This window comes from Corapipo altera, unplaced genomic scaffold (assembly GCF_003945725.1).
Source record: "Corapipo altera isolate COAL_440 unplaced genomic scaffold, ASM394572v1 76, whole genome shotgun sequence".
In the NCBI taxonomy this organism is placed as follows: Eukaryota; Metazoa; Chordata; class Aves; order Passeriformes; family Pipridae; genus Corapipo; species Corapipo altera.
The window spans coordinates 785,854-798,279 of record NW_020884964.1 but is presented as its reverse complement, the minus strand read 5'-3'; the positions used below and the strand labels follow the sequence as shown (position 1 = coordinate 798,279).

The 12,426-nt window shown below is 44.3% G+C and overlaps 1 protein-coding gene across 3 annotated transcripts in view; it reads left to right on the top strand.

The window, feature by feature from the left end:
• Window positions 1-11,307, top strand: part of ACSS1 (acyl-CoA synthetase short chain family member 1) — a 33,416-nt gene extending 22,109 nt beyond the window's left edge. For all 3 annotated transcript variants that reach the window (XM_027664599.1, XM_027664600.1, XM_027664601.1), the window contains 6 exons: window positions 2,724-2,836; window positions 3,781-3,907; window positions 5,577-5,704; window positions 7,196-7,259; window positions 7,821-7,939; window positions 9,686-11,307. In XM_027664599.1, coding sequence (XP_027520400.1) covers window positions 2,724-2,836; window positions 3,781-3,907; window positions 5,577-5,704; window positions 7,196-7,259; window positions 7,821-7,939; window positions 9,686-9,859 — 725 coding nt within the window. In that variant the 3' untranslated portion in view covers window positions 9,860-11,307. The remainder of the gene's footprint in view (window positions 1-2,723; window positions 2,837-3,780; window positions 3,908-5,576; window positions 5,705-7,195; window positions 7,260-7,820; window positions 7,940-9,685) is intronic.
• The last annotated feature ends 1,119 nt before the right edge of the window (window positions 11,308-12,426 follow it).

The following is a 12,426-nucleotide window of genomic DNA, read 5'->3' as shown; positions in this document are numbered from 1 at the left end:
TGCCAACTTCCCATCATGTGGGACCTCCCCAGTGAGCCAGGACTGTTGGTAAATGATGGAGATCAGCTTGGCAAGCTCTTCTGCCAGCTCCCCACCACCCTTGGGTGGATCCCATCCGGTCCCATAGACTTGTGGCTCAGCAGGTCACTAACTGTTTCCTCCTGGATTACAGAAGGGCTATTCAGATTCTTATCTCTTTCTACAAGCTCCAGAAGCCAGCTGTCCTGAGGACAACCTGTCTTACTGTTGAAAACTGAGGTAAAGAAGGTGTTAAATACCTCAGCCTTTTCCTCATCTTTGATAACTATATTCCCGCCCAATATAACTATAATATAACTATATTCCCAATATCCAATAAAGAATGGAGGTTTTCCTTGCCCCTCCTTTTGCTATTGATGTATTTGTGGAAGGACTTTTTGTTATCCTTCACAGAATGGAAAGATTAAGTTCAAATTGTGCCTCTGTCTCTCTAATTTTCTTTCTACATGACCAAACTATATTCCTAAACTCTTCATGAGTAGCCAGCCCTTTTTTCCATAGTCAGTAAGCTCTCTTTTTTACCCTAATTTCTTTCAAAATCTCCCTGTTCAACCAGATCAGTCATCTTCCCTGCTGGCTTGCCTTTTGGCAGACTGGGACAGCCTACTCCTGTGCTTTCAAGACTTCCTTCTTGAAACATGTCCATCTCTCCTGGACCCCTTTGTTTTGAAGAGTTGTTTCCCAGGGTACACTCTGAACCAGTCTTCTGAATAGGCCAAAATCTTTCCTCTGGAAGTCCAGCATGGAGGTTTTATTGATGCCCTCCTTGCATCCCTGAGTACTGAAAACTCTATAATTTCATGGTCACTGTGCCCCAGATGGCCTCTGACCACCACATCTCCCACCAGCCCCTCTCTGTTTGAGAACAGCAGGTCTAGCGGGGCCCCACCCCTGGTAGGCTCATTTACCAGCCGGAGCAGGAAATTATCTTCCATACACTCTAGGAATATCCTAGGCTGCCTCTTCTCCACTGTGTGAAGTTCCCAGCAGACATCTGGCAGGTTAAAGTCACCCACGAGAACAAGGGATGGCAATTTTGAGACATCTGCCAGCTTCTTAGAGAATAAATCCTCACCCTCATCATCCTGGTTGGGTGGTCTGTTATAGATTCCCACCAGGATGTCAGCCTTGTTGGCCTTTCCCCTGAGTCTGATCCACAAGCATTCAACCTTATTGTTACTGACTTCAAGTTCTACAGAATCAAGAGACTCTCTAACATACAGAACCAAGCTTTTGTTGTTGGCATGATCTTACAGCAGTTTAGACTGGGCTGGTGCTTCTGAAACCCCCAAGTGGTCAGTCCAGTCTATCTGTGGTGGCAGACAGCACATGCTCCACTCTGCTACCAGGTGGGATTTATCAGTGGTCTGTTTGAATGCACCCCATCTCCTGCTCAGACTCTGCTGGCCTTGCCTGAAGTCCAGGTGGATTGGCACTGTGTTCACAGTGTGGGCACAGGTGATGTGGAAGCATGGCATTTCTCTACCAGCTCTGCCTCTGAAGAGACAGGCTTCATAAGAACAGGGTAGGACCTAGAAGCCTTGATAGCTGTCATATGTCAGTGGCTAAAACTAGTACTTTTAGAACAATTTAAAATAGGTCTTCACCTTGCAGATAATTTTTAAAGCACCCTTGCTACCTTACAGATCCCTTTGGAACGTGACTTTATGTGCAGCTGGCTGCAGGATGTGTAGGATATGGCAAACCCCATGTTGAAGCATAGCTTGCAGTGTTGTATTCGGGATCAGTACTAGCTTAGGAAGAGCAACCTTCAGTTTAATCAAGGTTCCTGTTCTGATGCAGTTTTTTTCTGTACAAACAGAGAACAGCAGGTGTCTGCCGTGCTTTTTCCTGAAAAAATACAAGTGCCTCTTTTCAAAATAAACAGAAACATGAAGTGGATGCATGCCTCTCAGTGAAATGAGGAATAATTCTATGCATAAGCCATATGTGAAACTATTTGCTGCATGTCTAAAGTTTAGAGACCCTCAGAGAACCTTCCTCATATCTACATCAGGGCAGCTGGATCCAAGTTTGGGGTCAAATTCAGCCTTTCCAACCCCTGGTTTCAATTTTCACAACCTCAGCAAAGCTGGTAGAGGAATGCACTCTTCATGTGGCAGAACATACCTTTATTTATTGAGCTGTATTTTTAAAAGCCTTCTGTGGTTTTGTTTCTCTCTTGTGTTTCTGAATTAGTTTTAGAATAGAAAAGATCTCACTAAGGTTGGGATCTGATTTAATGTTCATCCCAGCAGGAATGAAAAAGGGTGATTGAAAGGTTCAATTTTGACTAGAAGATAAGCTCAACTTAAGTGTAAGGGATGGGCTAATCTCCTACTCTGTAATAATAGTAATTCAGACTTCTGAAATGCTTTTCATGCTAACCTTAGACAGCTGTAGAAGCACCAGTGGGAGATAAATCCCCTGACGTGCTTATGCTGTCCCTGTAAAATCACTTCTGGTGTAGGAAATGGGGCTGGGTGAGTTACAGCTCACTGCAGGGTTGTGCTGCTTCCAGATTGCTGTGCTTCTTGGTGTTGCGTAATTCCTTCCAAGTGGCTTTTGCTTGCAAAGTTGCTTCTCTGTTTGCTTCTCGACCTAAGAAGAGCTGGAATTTGCTTTCATCCAGCATTGGATGGACTATATATATTTGGTTCATTTGTATATCATTGGTCTTCCAGAAACTGGTGGCATCTGCATTGCCCCACGGCCTTCAGAGGAGAAAGCTGAGATCGTTCCAGCTATGGCTATGAGACCTTTCTTTGGGATTGTGCCTGTGCTGATGGATGAGAATGTGAGTTGAAGCTGTGCTGGGTGCCCAAAAGAGAAGCTGGTATGTGTTTCTGCCTTAATCACCTTTCAGATGGCAAAGGAACAGGATCCAGAAGGATGCTTGTTTCTCCATTAAAATGGTAGAATAGATGAGCAATTTATAGAGAGAGAGCATACAGATTTGTCCATACAGATTTGTCCATACAGATTTGTCCATACAGATTTGGCAGCTGGGCATTGCAAGATCTCAGCAAATGTCTAGAAGAGTTGTTTACATTTTCAGCACCACTTTTATGGTCTTGCACTACTTCCAGTTAAGAGATGCTGCCTCCATTTATGAGAGAAATCAGAGGACTCACAGCTCCTGGGAACCACGGAGCTGAACAGTTGGAGCAGTGCGTGCAGTGCAGTGACGTGGCAAGACTGGAACAGCCAACGGGACCGCTGGAGTTTTCCAAAGGAAATGCAAGGCATGAGGCCCTGCATGTCTGTGAGAAAACTGGTGCTAGTCTGTGAAGCTGTGTGGATGATCCCCATCTGCACTCCAGAGCTCTGTTAAATAATAAAGCATGTGTTTTCTTCCACATACGGTTTGGTAACGGAACGTGGCAATTACCAAAAGTGAAAGTGGAAGGCAGAGGTCCAGGTATTTCTCAGCTAGCCTCATCCCAGGCATCCTCTGGCTGCTTGGCACATCTTTGCTGGAATTGCCCTGTGGAAAATCACAAGACTAACTTTTCTTTTAGTCTTATCTGTTGTGCTGCTGGCCTCAAGGGGTGAGGAAGGCACGATACAGACAGTGCAATGCATAACAGCTCCATGAGTGGATTAATTTTCTCCATCTGTGGCCTTACACTGGCAGTCTGCATTGAGCAACAGGGTGACTCTTGCCAGATCAATGACACAGAAGCCCTTACTGTTCCTATTTTGTTCACCTGATCATCCTTTCTGTGCTCAAACCTGCAGGGAAAGGTTATAGAGGGCAATGACGTGTCCGGTGCGCTCTGCATTGCCCAGCCGTGGCCTGGCATGGCGAGAACAATCTATGGAGATCACCAGCGATTTGTTGATGTCTATTTCAGAGCCTACCCAGGTAAGGAAACTGCCAAGGGCGAAGGCAGTTTGCACTGCAGTATAAGCACACTGAATATTTTCACCAGTACTTTCTCATATTTCTGTACTATCCAGATCATGGTGGCTTGGGGTATGTGTCACATGTTGCAAGCATGCACTGATGATTTTAGGTAGTGTTGACCTTTATAGCTGTCAAAAGGGCATGCATTTTTTAGAAAACTTTAATGCCCAAGCTTTGAAGTCCAAGTACTTTTCTTTGGAGCTTTGTGTCCCACTTGGAAATAGGCATATTTGATGGGAAAATACCTCCTGCATCACAATCTCACACCTGCTGTCACAGGCTGCATTTTTGAAATGTGGTCAAGTTGCATCTGGAAGTAATTAGAAGTGGCAGGGAAACTTTTTTTTTAGGAGATTGAACAAGAAAGACCACTGTCTTCACTCAGGAGAACAACTGAAAGGGATTCAAAAGGGGTAGGCAATAACTAGAGAGACAATCCTGAAAATTGTACAAAATGGGCTGGATTGGTACAAGAAATTGGTACAAGAAAATGGGAAATTGGTACAAGAAATTGAATGATCCCATAGTCCCATATTGCTCAATACATATTTGCATCTGATGTCTTGTTGATATTTAGTAGACGGTTGTTTAATTGATCTGGAAGGGCAGATGACATGACTGAAAATCCATGAATTGGCCAGTAACACATCTTGCAAGAATCACCTTCAGATTTCACAGCACTAGCTACTTGCTGCTGCTCAGATGTGTCACTGGAACAATTCAGATGCAGACATAGCTTTGGTGAAAAGCCAACACAATCCAGATGTGTCCTCAGTGACACTGGAGTTTCCAGGAAATGCTGGGTCTTTTTCAGTTTCCATCAAATGTTTTAGACCCTCTGAACACCAGGTTTATCATGGGGTGGGTTTGGATTTTATTTTTAGCTAATCTAATAACAGTGTTTATTCTACGCTTATATGCTGGAGAGGGACTCTTATCTGGAATCTGAATCTTTGTTAGCCAGGAGGAAAAATGGCTTTTCATCCATCCCAGTGTAAATTATTAAAAACACTGGCAGTGTTCCCATGTACAAAATGTAACAGAACTGCTCCCTTTCAGCTGAGCATTTGTAGTTTTCTATGAGTCCTGACGTGTAGCTAGCAGCAGACCTGAGTTTGACAAATCACCTGTGGCATGATGGCAAATGGCATTAGAAGTGGTTTTAACTTAGTGCTGTATGTACCAGGCCTGAGCACACAGTTGCTGTGCAGCTGTAGGCATATAAAGCCTAGGGAGATCAGAGAGCCTTGGTTCTGTAAATCCAACTATGCATCACTGTGTTGTGTTGCTGGACTTGGTTTTACTATCAGCCACATGTTGCTGCTGATTGCCTACAGTGATTTTTGTCCATCTTGGCAGAGATCTGAGATCCACTGTCTTGGTGCTATTCAGGTGCTTATAGGAGCCAGCACAGACCAGGTAGAGCAGACTAAGGTCAGGGATGGCAGATGGAAGTGGGAAATGGTGTGAAGCAGGTCACACTGCTGTAAGCTTAGGAGGGCCTGTGAGCTGCACGATCCAACCTGCCCTACTTGCTGTCCTGGAGCATAGCCTGTTCTGCACCAGAGCCCAAAACAATAGGCTGGCACACTTCCTGCTGCTGACTACCTATGTGTCTTTGCTGTAGGTTACTACTTCACAGGGGATGGTGCTTACAGGACCAAGCAAGGCTATTACCAGATAACAGGGCGCATGGATGATGTCATTAACATCAGTGGGCACAGGCTTGGAACAGCAGAGATAGAAGATGCAATGGTAAGTTCCAAGCAGGTAGAGGTCCCTTGACAGGGCATATCTGTGGGGTACAGTGACCCTTTCAAAGCAGCTTTGTGAATTTAAACAAATTCAAGGTCTCTTGCCTTCAAACCCCTGCCCCTGCATACACACAGCTTGATGGACAAAGCATAGCAAGTGTGCAAGAGGAAACAGCTCCCTTTTATTTAGGGGACAACAAATGAGCAAGTGAGACAGGAGTCACACTGTGAGCAGTCCCTGCAGTCGAACTGTCAGGGCTGTGTTTCCTCTCAGTGGTGTTGTACTGTTGCAGTTGTTTTGGATGCTGATGGACCCTCCAGAAATCTCTCTCCCATTTGTTCCTTCTCCTCTGCTAACAGCTGACTTCTCCTTCCCAAACCTGTGGTTCTTGCTCATCCAAATTAGCTGAATATGCCCGAGAATTCAGAAGTGTTAAACATAAAGCAACCTTGATTTATGTCAGCTGCAAAACTTACCTGTCATTTTGAGAGAAAATAATATTAGCTTAGAGAATTGAAAACAAAAAGTCCTCAGAGCATTTATCTTTAAAGCTTGACCTAAATATTTATTTCTATATTATGTGTGTTGCCTGCAAATGTCACTTAAATGTAACATCTGATAAACCTGAGCTGTGTTTGCATGGAACACCAGATTCTACTTTCTCCTACTCCAAAAGTAATTCTTTTGTCTGTGTGGGTTTCTGATCACAGCTATAGGATCCAGTTCCTCTCACAATGTATGGATGTGTATGCATGTGTATATGCAAATATATTTGTATGCTTAGATTGCTGTATGATGTTTCCTTTCATATTTTAATCTAATTTAAGATAACATAATCCATTCTTTGATGTGAGATTCAGCTTTGTGATTTCTTCTGGTCTGTGCACCCAAACTGTCGTCTTACTGTAGAAGAACGTTAACATGAACCCTTAAGTGCAATAGAAGAAATCATTGCAGTGTAGCATAAGAATAAAAATGCAATTGCAAAGCAACTTTCTCTCTTCTGGGAGGGTGAAGCAGTCTGATTTCTGCCTTGTGATAGACTTTGGGCACTTATAAACACCAGTAAAATGTGGACTGTGATGTTGGCAGCTTCAATTTTGCTCTGCTGTCCACAGTTTCCTGTAGCACTGAGCATTGCAGAAACTGCTTTTGCTTGTGATTTCGCTGTGGATAGTCACCACCTGGGACCAGAGTCACACACGAAGAAGGAGAAAGCAGGTTTCCAGCTGTTGCAAATTCAGTTTGATGTGCAGTGGCCTTAGCAGTGGATGTAAGAGTATTTGTGTGTATAAAAGCTGGGCTAGTACAGGGCTACTCCCTGATACATGGCTATGCAGTAGAAAGTCAGCATCCAGTTTTCCTGTTGTGCTTTCAGCAGGATCTGTCAAGGGGAGAGCAAGGTATGGCAAGATGTTTTATTCCTACAGCTACTGGAGCAAACTCTGTAGGACTTTATGATCTGTGTATTTTTTTTCACTTTTTGTGAAGGCTGATCACCCTGAGGTCCCTGAGACAGCTGTGATTGGGTATCCACATAAGATCAAAGGAGAAGGTATGTGAAAAGCAGTGTCCTGAAACAACATCTGCATACACTTCCCTTAAATTCTAACCTAAGTGTTTGTTAGGAGATGCTTAGGGAATGGGAGGGCAGTTGTCCTTAGCCTGACTCATATTTCAGCCCCAAGAGGCAAAGACAGCCATGAAAAATTTCCTAAACTGGGTGCAGATATTATTCCCTAAACTGTTTGAGCACATAGTGTTTATGTATATGGTAGAGCTTCCTTTTAAAGGACTGTGCTTAGAGATGTCCTTTGAACAGAATGGGAAATAGCTGATTTGTGTTGGCCAGCTCTTGATCACAATGATACTTTTGTTGACTTGTCGTTGTCACTGAGATCAGTCTGATCCAGAGATGCCAAGAAAAGGCTTGGGCCATCATTTGAGGGTTGGGGTCTGACTCACTTTTGTAAACAGGATCTGTGGTTTTCTTGTCAGTCCCTACTTTGTGCATAGGAATGGTTTGAAACCTGCCTTGGCATTCAAATGAGCATCTCTGGTCTTGCCACCCAGTATCTAATGTGAGGTGTGTGACTTCTGCTCATTTGTCTTCCAGGTGCCTTTGCTTTCGTAGTGCTAAAGGAGCAGGTGGCTCACGTAGACCGTGTCAAAGAAGAGCTCAAAACCATAGTGGCTTCCAAGATAGCAAAATATGCTGTGCCTGACCACATTCTGGTGAGTGGGAGACTGAAACTGGTACAAGGAACAGGAATGGTCACACTGAGCAAGCCTTACCTTCCTGCCTGCAGTGCTGCTGCAGTTTTCTGGCAGGACAAAGAAGCAGGAAAACAGAACTAGCTGGAGGGATCCTAGGGAGGGGAGGACAGGTGCAGTGGTCTGCCTGTGCTGTTTTCTCCATGCCTGAGTATTGGCAGTGACCTAGAGGTGGCTAGGATTTCACAGCTGCTTCAGCCTGAGAGCAGCTTCTCAGTGGGGATGGTAAAGACTGTGTGTTAGAGCTTCCCTTGTTAGAGCACTCCTGGAGTGCTGAACAACCCCTTAAATGGTATGCACAGAGAGTGTTGAGAGCACTATGCTTGGGGAGCTCTTGCAGAGGAAAACTCCAGGGCTACCATGTGTTTCAGTATGCGCTTGATGTCCCTGTTCACCGTGCAGCAGTGTTGCTGCTCTGTGCAGCTCTCTCCCTCAGCTGAAGCAATGCAGCACTGCTCTCTGTGGCCCTGTGCAATGAACCAAACGCCACAACCTTCAGTGTCACTGAGAGGCAGTGACACTTCCCACTACCCAGCTAGTTTGCATTGATAATTAGCATCAGCCTCAGATCTCAAAGCACTGGCTGTTTTCTGTTGGATAACAGGAAGCTGTTCAGCCTGGCACTGGAAGCACTGATAAGCTCCAGGCTCAGTTTCAAGCCTCCTCATCTCTCAGCAGCTCCCTTTGTGTGGTAGGGGAGAGTTTACAAAGCTGCCTCTTAGCTGTCCCCCAAGGCCTGCCTGCATCCTTTTCATTCTGCTTGGAGGCAGTGACACCACTTCTTTGAGGGGTTCTGCTTTAGCCACATGCTTGTAAGGTGGACACCAAGGCACAGGAAAGAATATAACAGGAGCAGGCAAGGGTGGCTCATGGGGTACAGTCCAATGTACCATCAGTGGATTGGAGAAGCTTCTAGAACTTGCATGGTTGTAAGGAAATGCCTCTGTTTCCCTGTGTTTAGGGTAGTCCTGCAGAGAAGTCCTGTAACTCTTACTTTGCATGTTAGTTAATGCTTTAGAGTTTTGTGGCCTACTGGCCTGATCATGTAGTAAAATATGAGACCTGCTAGTGTCTCTGTTCAGTGCCTGAGAACTCTTCACCAGGTTCAGATTTATGCTAAAGCCTTTGAATCTGCTACTAAGTCCAGTGCACGAGGCGTAGCCAAGGCATTTAACATTGTTCTGATTATGAAGGAAGGTGTGTAGGCTGACAGATATAACCAGGCAGAGAAAAACATCAGCAGACAGGAGTTATCCCCTGAGTAGGAGACCCTGTAGCTGGTGCGCAGAATTGTATGCTTTATATTCCTGCCCTGTAAAGGGGAATACATATATCTGTGTGCTCTGGTAAGGTGTTGAGATCTGTGTCACCATTAGTGCCTGAGTTTTCAATAGTTAACAGCTTATTCAGGATCTGATTCCCGAAAGAGCTGTGTGTTCTGCAGCATCCAGCCTGGACATACATGGCAATGGGGAACAAAGTCCACTGAAAGTAAGAATTAAAATTTATAGCATGAGGAATTGATGCTAGTTACACTTCTTTCCTTGGACATAAACTAGTGTGATCAATGGTATTTTTCCCAGGAGCCTCAAAGGAGCTGTGGCCATGAAATAGTGTGCCATGCTTAGGACAGTTCAGCCAAATTTCCTTGTAGTTTCCAGCAGGACTTAGGTTCTATTACAGGTGTGTCTTTTCCCTTCTTTGCAGGTGGTGAAACGTCTCCCTAAAACCCGATCAGGGAAGATCATGAGAAGGCTGCTGAGGAAAGTAGTCACTGAACAATCAAACAATATGGGAGATGTCACCACACTTGATGATCCAAGTGTTGTTAAGGAAATATTGGATGCTTACCAGAAATACAAGGAGAAGAGTTCCTCATAACAGGCATCCCTGGGATCTGTCTCCTTCAGAAATGTGGAAGGTCTCAGACAACCAGGCAAATGACATACTTCTCTCTTTGTGTTTTTTTAAAACCTGTTTCCTTCTAGAGGAACAAGATTTTCCACTCCACCACATACTTTGAGATGCACAGGGCTAGGACCAGTCTGCACTTTCACACAGTCAGTGAGCTCCTTTTCATTGCTTTTAGGGCTGTTGTAGAGCAGCCGTTGCTGGTTTCCATTAGCTATGATGAAATTTAATACTAGCTGAAGAAAAATGCAGATGTTAATGTTTCTCATTGTAATATTACTGTACAGGGAAATGTTTTTTATACAATAGTTCTTGCTGTTTTAAAAGAAAACCTGGAGTACATTTCTTCAATTTTTCCTTCAGCTTGGATATCTGAGTTCAGGCAGCTGTATTTCACTGCAACTGTAGTACCTTTTCAGCAATGCTGCATATTCTAGGAGATGTTTCATGTGCATTATTGGAGAAATGAGAAGGACATGGCTAATCTGATAATTCTTCCTTGACTTTACCCAGTTATTCTAATACCTCCTTTGGCTTTCCTCATATGAATTTGTTCCTACCACCATGTGTCTTGGGATTTGCCAGAGATGGTGAGTCTGTGTCCCTTCGTGTTGCACCTAGGTAAACCCAGTACTAGCACATGCCCTTGCAAAGCTGAGCCACAAAGCCTACTACTGGACTTCCAACATGTCCTCAGCGCATTACCAGTTATGTAGGAGAGACTTGGTGCCACATGTTCTTATTGTGCCTTGAGAAATCGAGATCGCCAACCGACCTTATAAAATAACTGTCCTCTTTCTCATCAGCAATGACTCAGTGTTGTCCATCGTGGTTCACTTCTGCATATTAGTAGTGGTGGTCTGCAAATGGTAGATCTTTGTTTCCAGTCTGTGATTTGTGCAAGTGTCTTTGTTTCTTGAAGTTGCTATGAAAAGGGGTGCTGTTTGTTCTCTGTCTGTGAGAGAAGCACTGGGAAATTAAATCCTGAAGCGCTCAGGTGAGGTTTGAAGCTGAAGGAGTTGTGCTGGAGGGTTCATTGTGGCTTGCCAGGCTTTGTAATTTCTGACCAAGAAATAGTTATTTTAGCCCACTCCAAAATGCCTTGTAATCTTGTTTGCTCCAACAAAGACAGGCTGAGGTAGGTTCATTCTCCTGTTGGAAGTTATGACAAGTCTTATTGTTTCAAGTGGGCCCTACCACGTCTGCCTCTTCTGCATACTGCCATGCTGATTTTCCAAAGAGTTAAGTGCCATGTGGGTACCCACAAACTGCACAGTCCACAAAAAAAAAAGTGCCTCTTTAGATGCCTTTTGGAAAGCGATACTAGCATTCCAGACCAGCAGCCTCAGAATAGCATGGAAGAAAAGTCTGTCTTTTCATATGCTTTCAGAATTGCAGCTAATAAAGTCAGTGTTTTATTTCTGGACTTGTTTTATCATAAACACATCTCAGTTGAAGCGCTCCATATTTGGGCTGTTCAGAAGAACTTGCTAGTTCCTCTACTATGCCACTGAAGGTCATGGAAAAACCTGTAGGTGCCAAATGTGTTTGGTATTTCCGCCACTCCTAAATTAGGTTTAAACGGGCTGATGGGTTCGTGGTGATTGGAGGGACCACAGAGCATATCAGAGAAGCATGGTAGAGGCTCCCTTCCCTCTCTCCCTGATGCAAAAGCTCAAGGTGTACACCAGCATAGCATGCACAGTGCTGATCCTGGGAGTGTGTGCCACAAGGGCTCTGGCAGAACTTCTCCATCTTGATCTCCCTAAGGCAAGAGGCTGCCAACCACCATTTCAGTGCTGTGGCTGTGGCCACTCCATCAAACCTTGCAGTTCTGCCTCTGTCTTTCTGAGATGACAGTCTGCTTAGTTTCACGGAGCTCTTTGTTTTAGCCTACCAACCCCCTCAGCACTGGCAGAATTGCCAATTTTTGCCCTAGTTTTACAGGGGTGACTTATTCCTGAATTTAATATGAGCAACACTGATGCTTCCAGTGGGACTCTGTACTGGAAAGACAATTTATGCACCTAACTGGAGGCAGGAAAGGCAGGTAGGACTGGGAAGGGAGTGGTCAGTTTTTTTGGCCAGCAGACATTCTGCTACCACATGGGGAAGCAGGCTGCTCGAAGGATGATGTGTTCTTGAAGACAGGTATGTTGTCTTAGATCCCAGAGTTCCTTCAAGGACACTAGTTGAATTTGCTTTTTTAAAAAAATTATTTTAAATGTCTCTAGGGACTGGGTAATACAGTAGGGAATACCATGCTTTGTTAAATATCCCATCCTTCTGACTGCAATCCATTTTTATGTAAGGTAAGTAGACACCCTGTGGACTTTCTGGGAAGTTGAAGATCAGAAGGTTTGATAGAGTTGACTGGATAGGAGATAGACACTACTTAATTGCCATTGCAAAAGAAAAAAAACCCACAACCCATGCCCTTAAGTGATTTTCAAGTAGGAAGCAGACAAGAGTTAAATGTATTTGACAGAAAAGGTAGACTCCCTTGTTTAAACAAGTTGTCTCCATGCAGTCTGAAA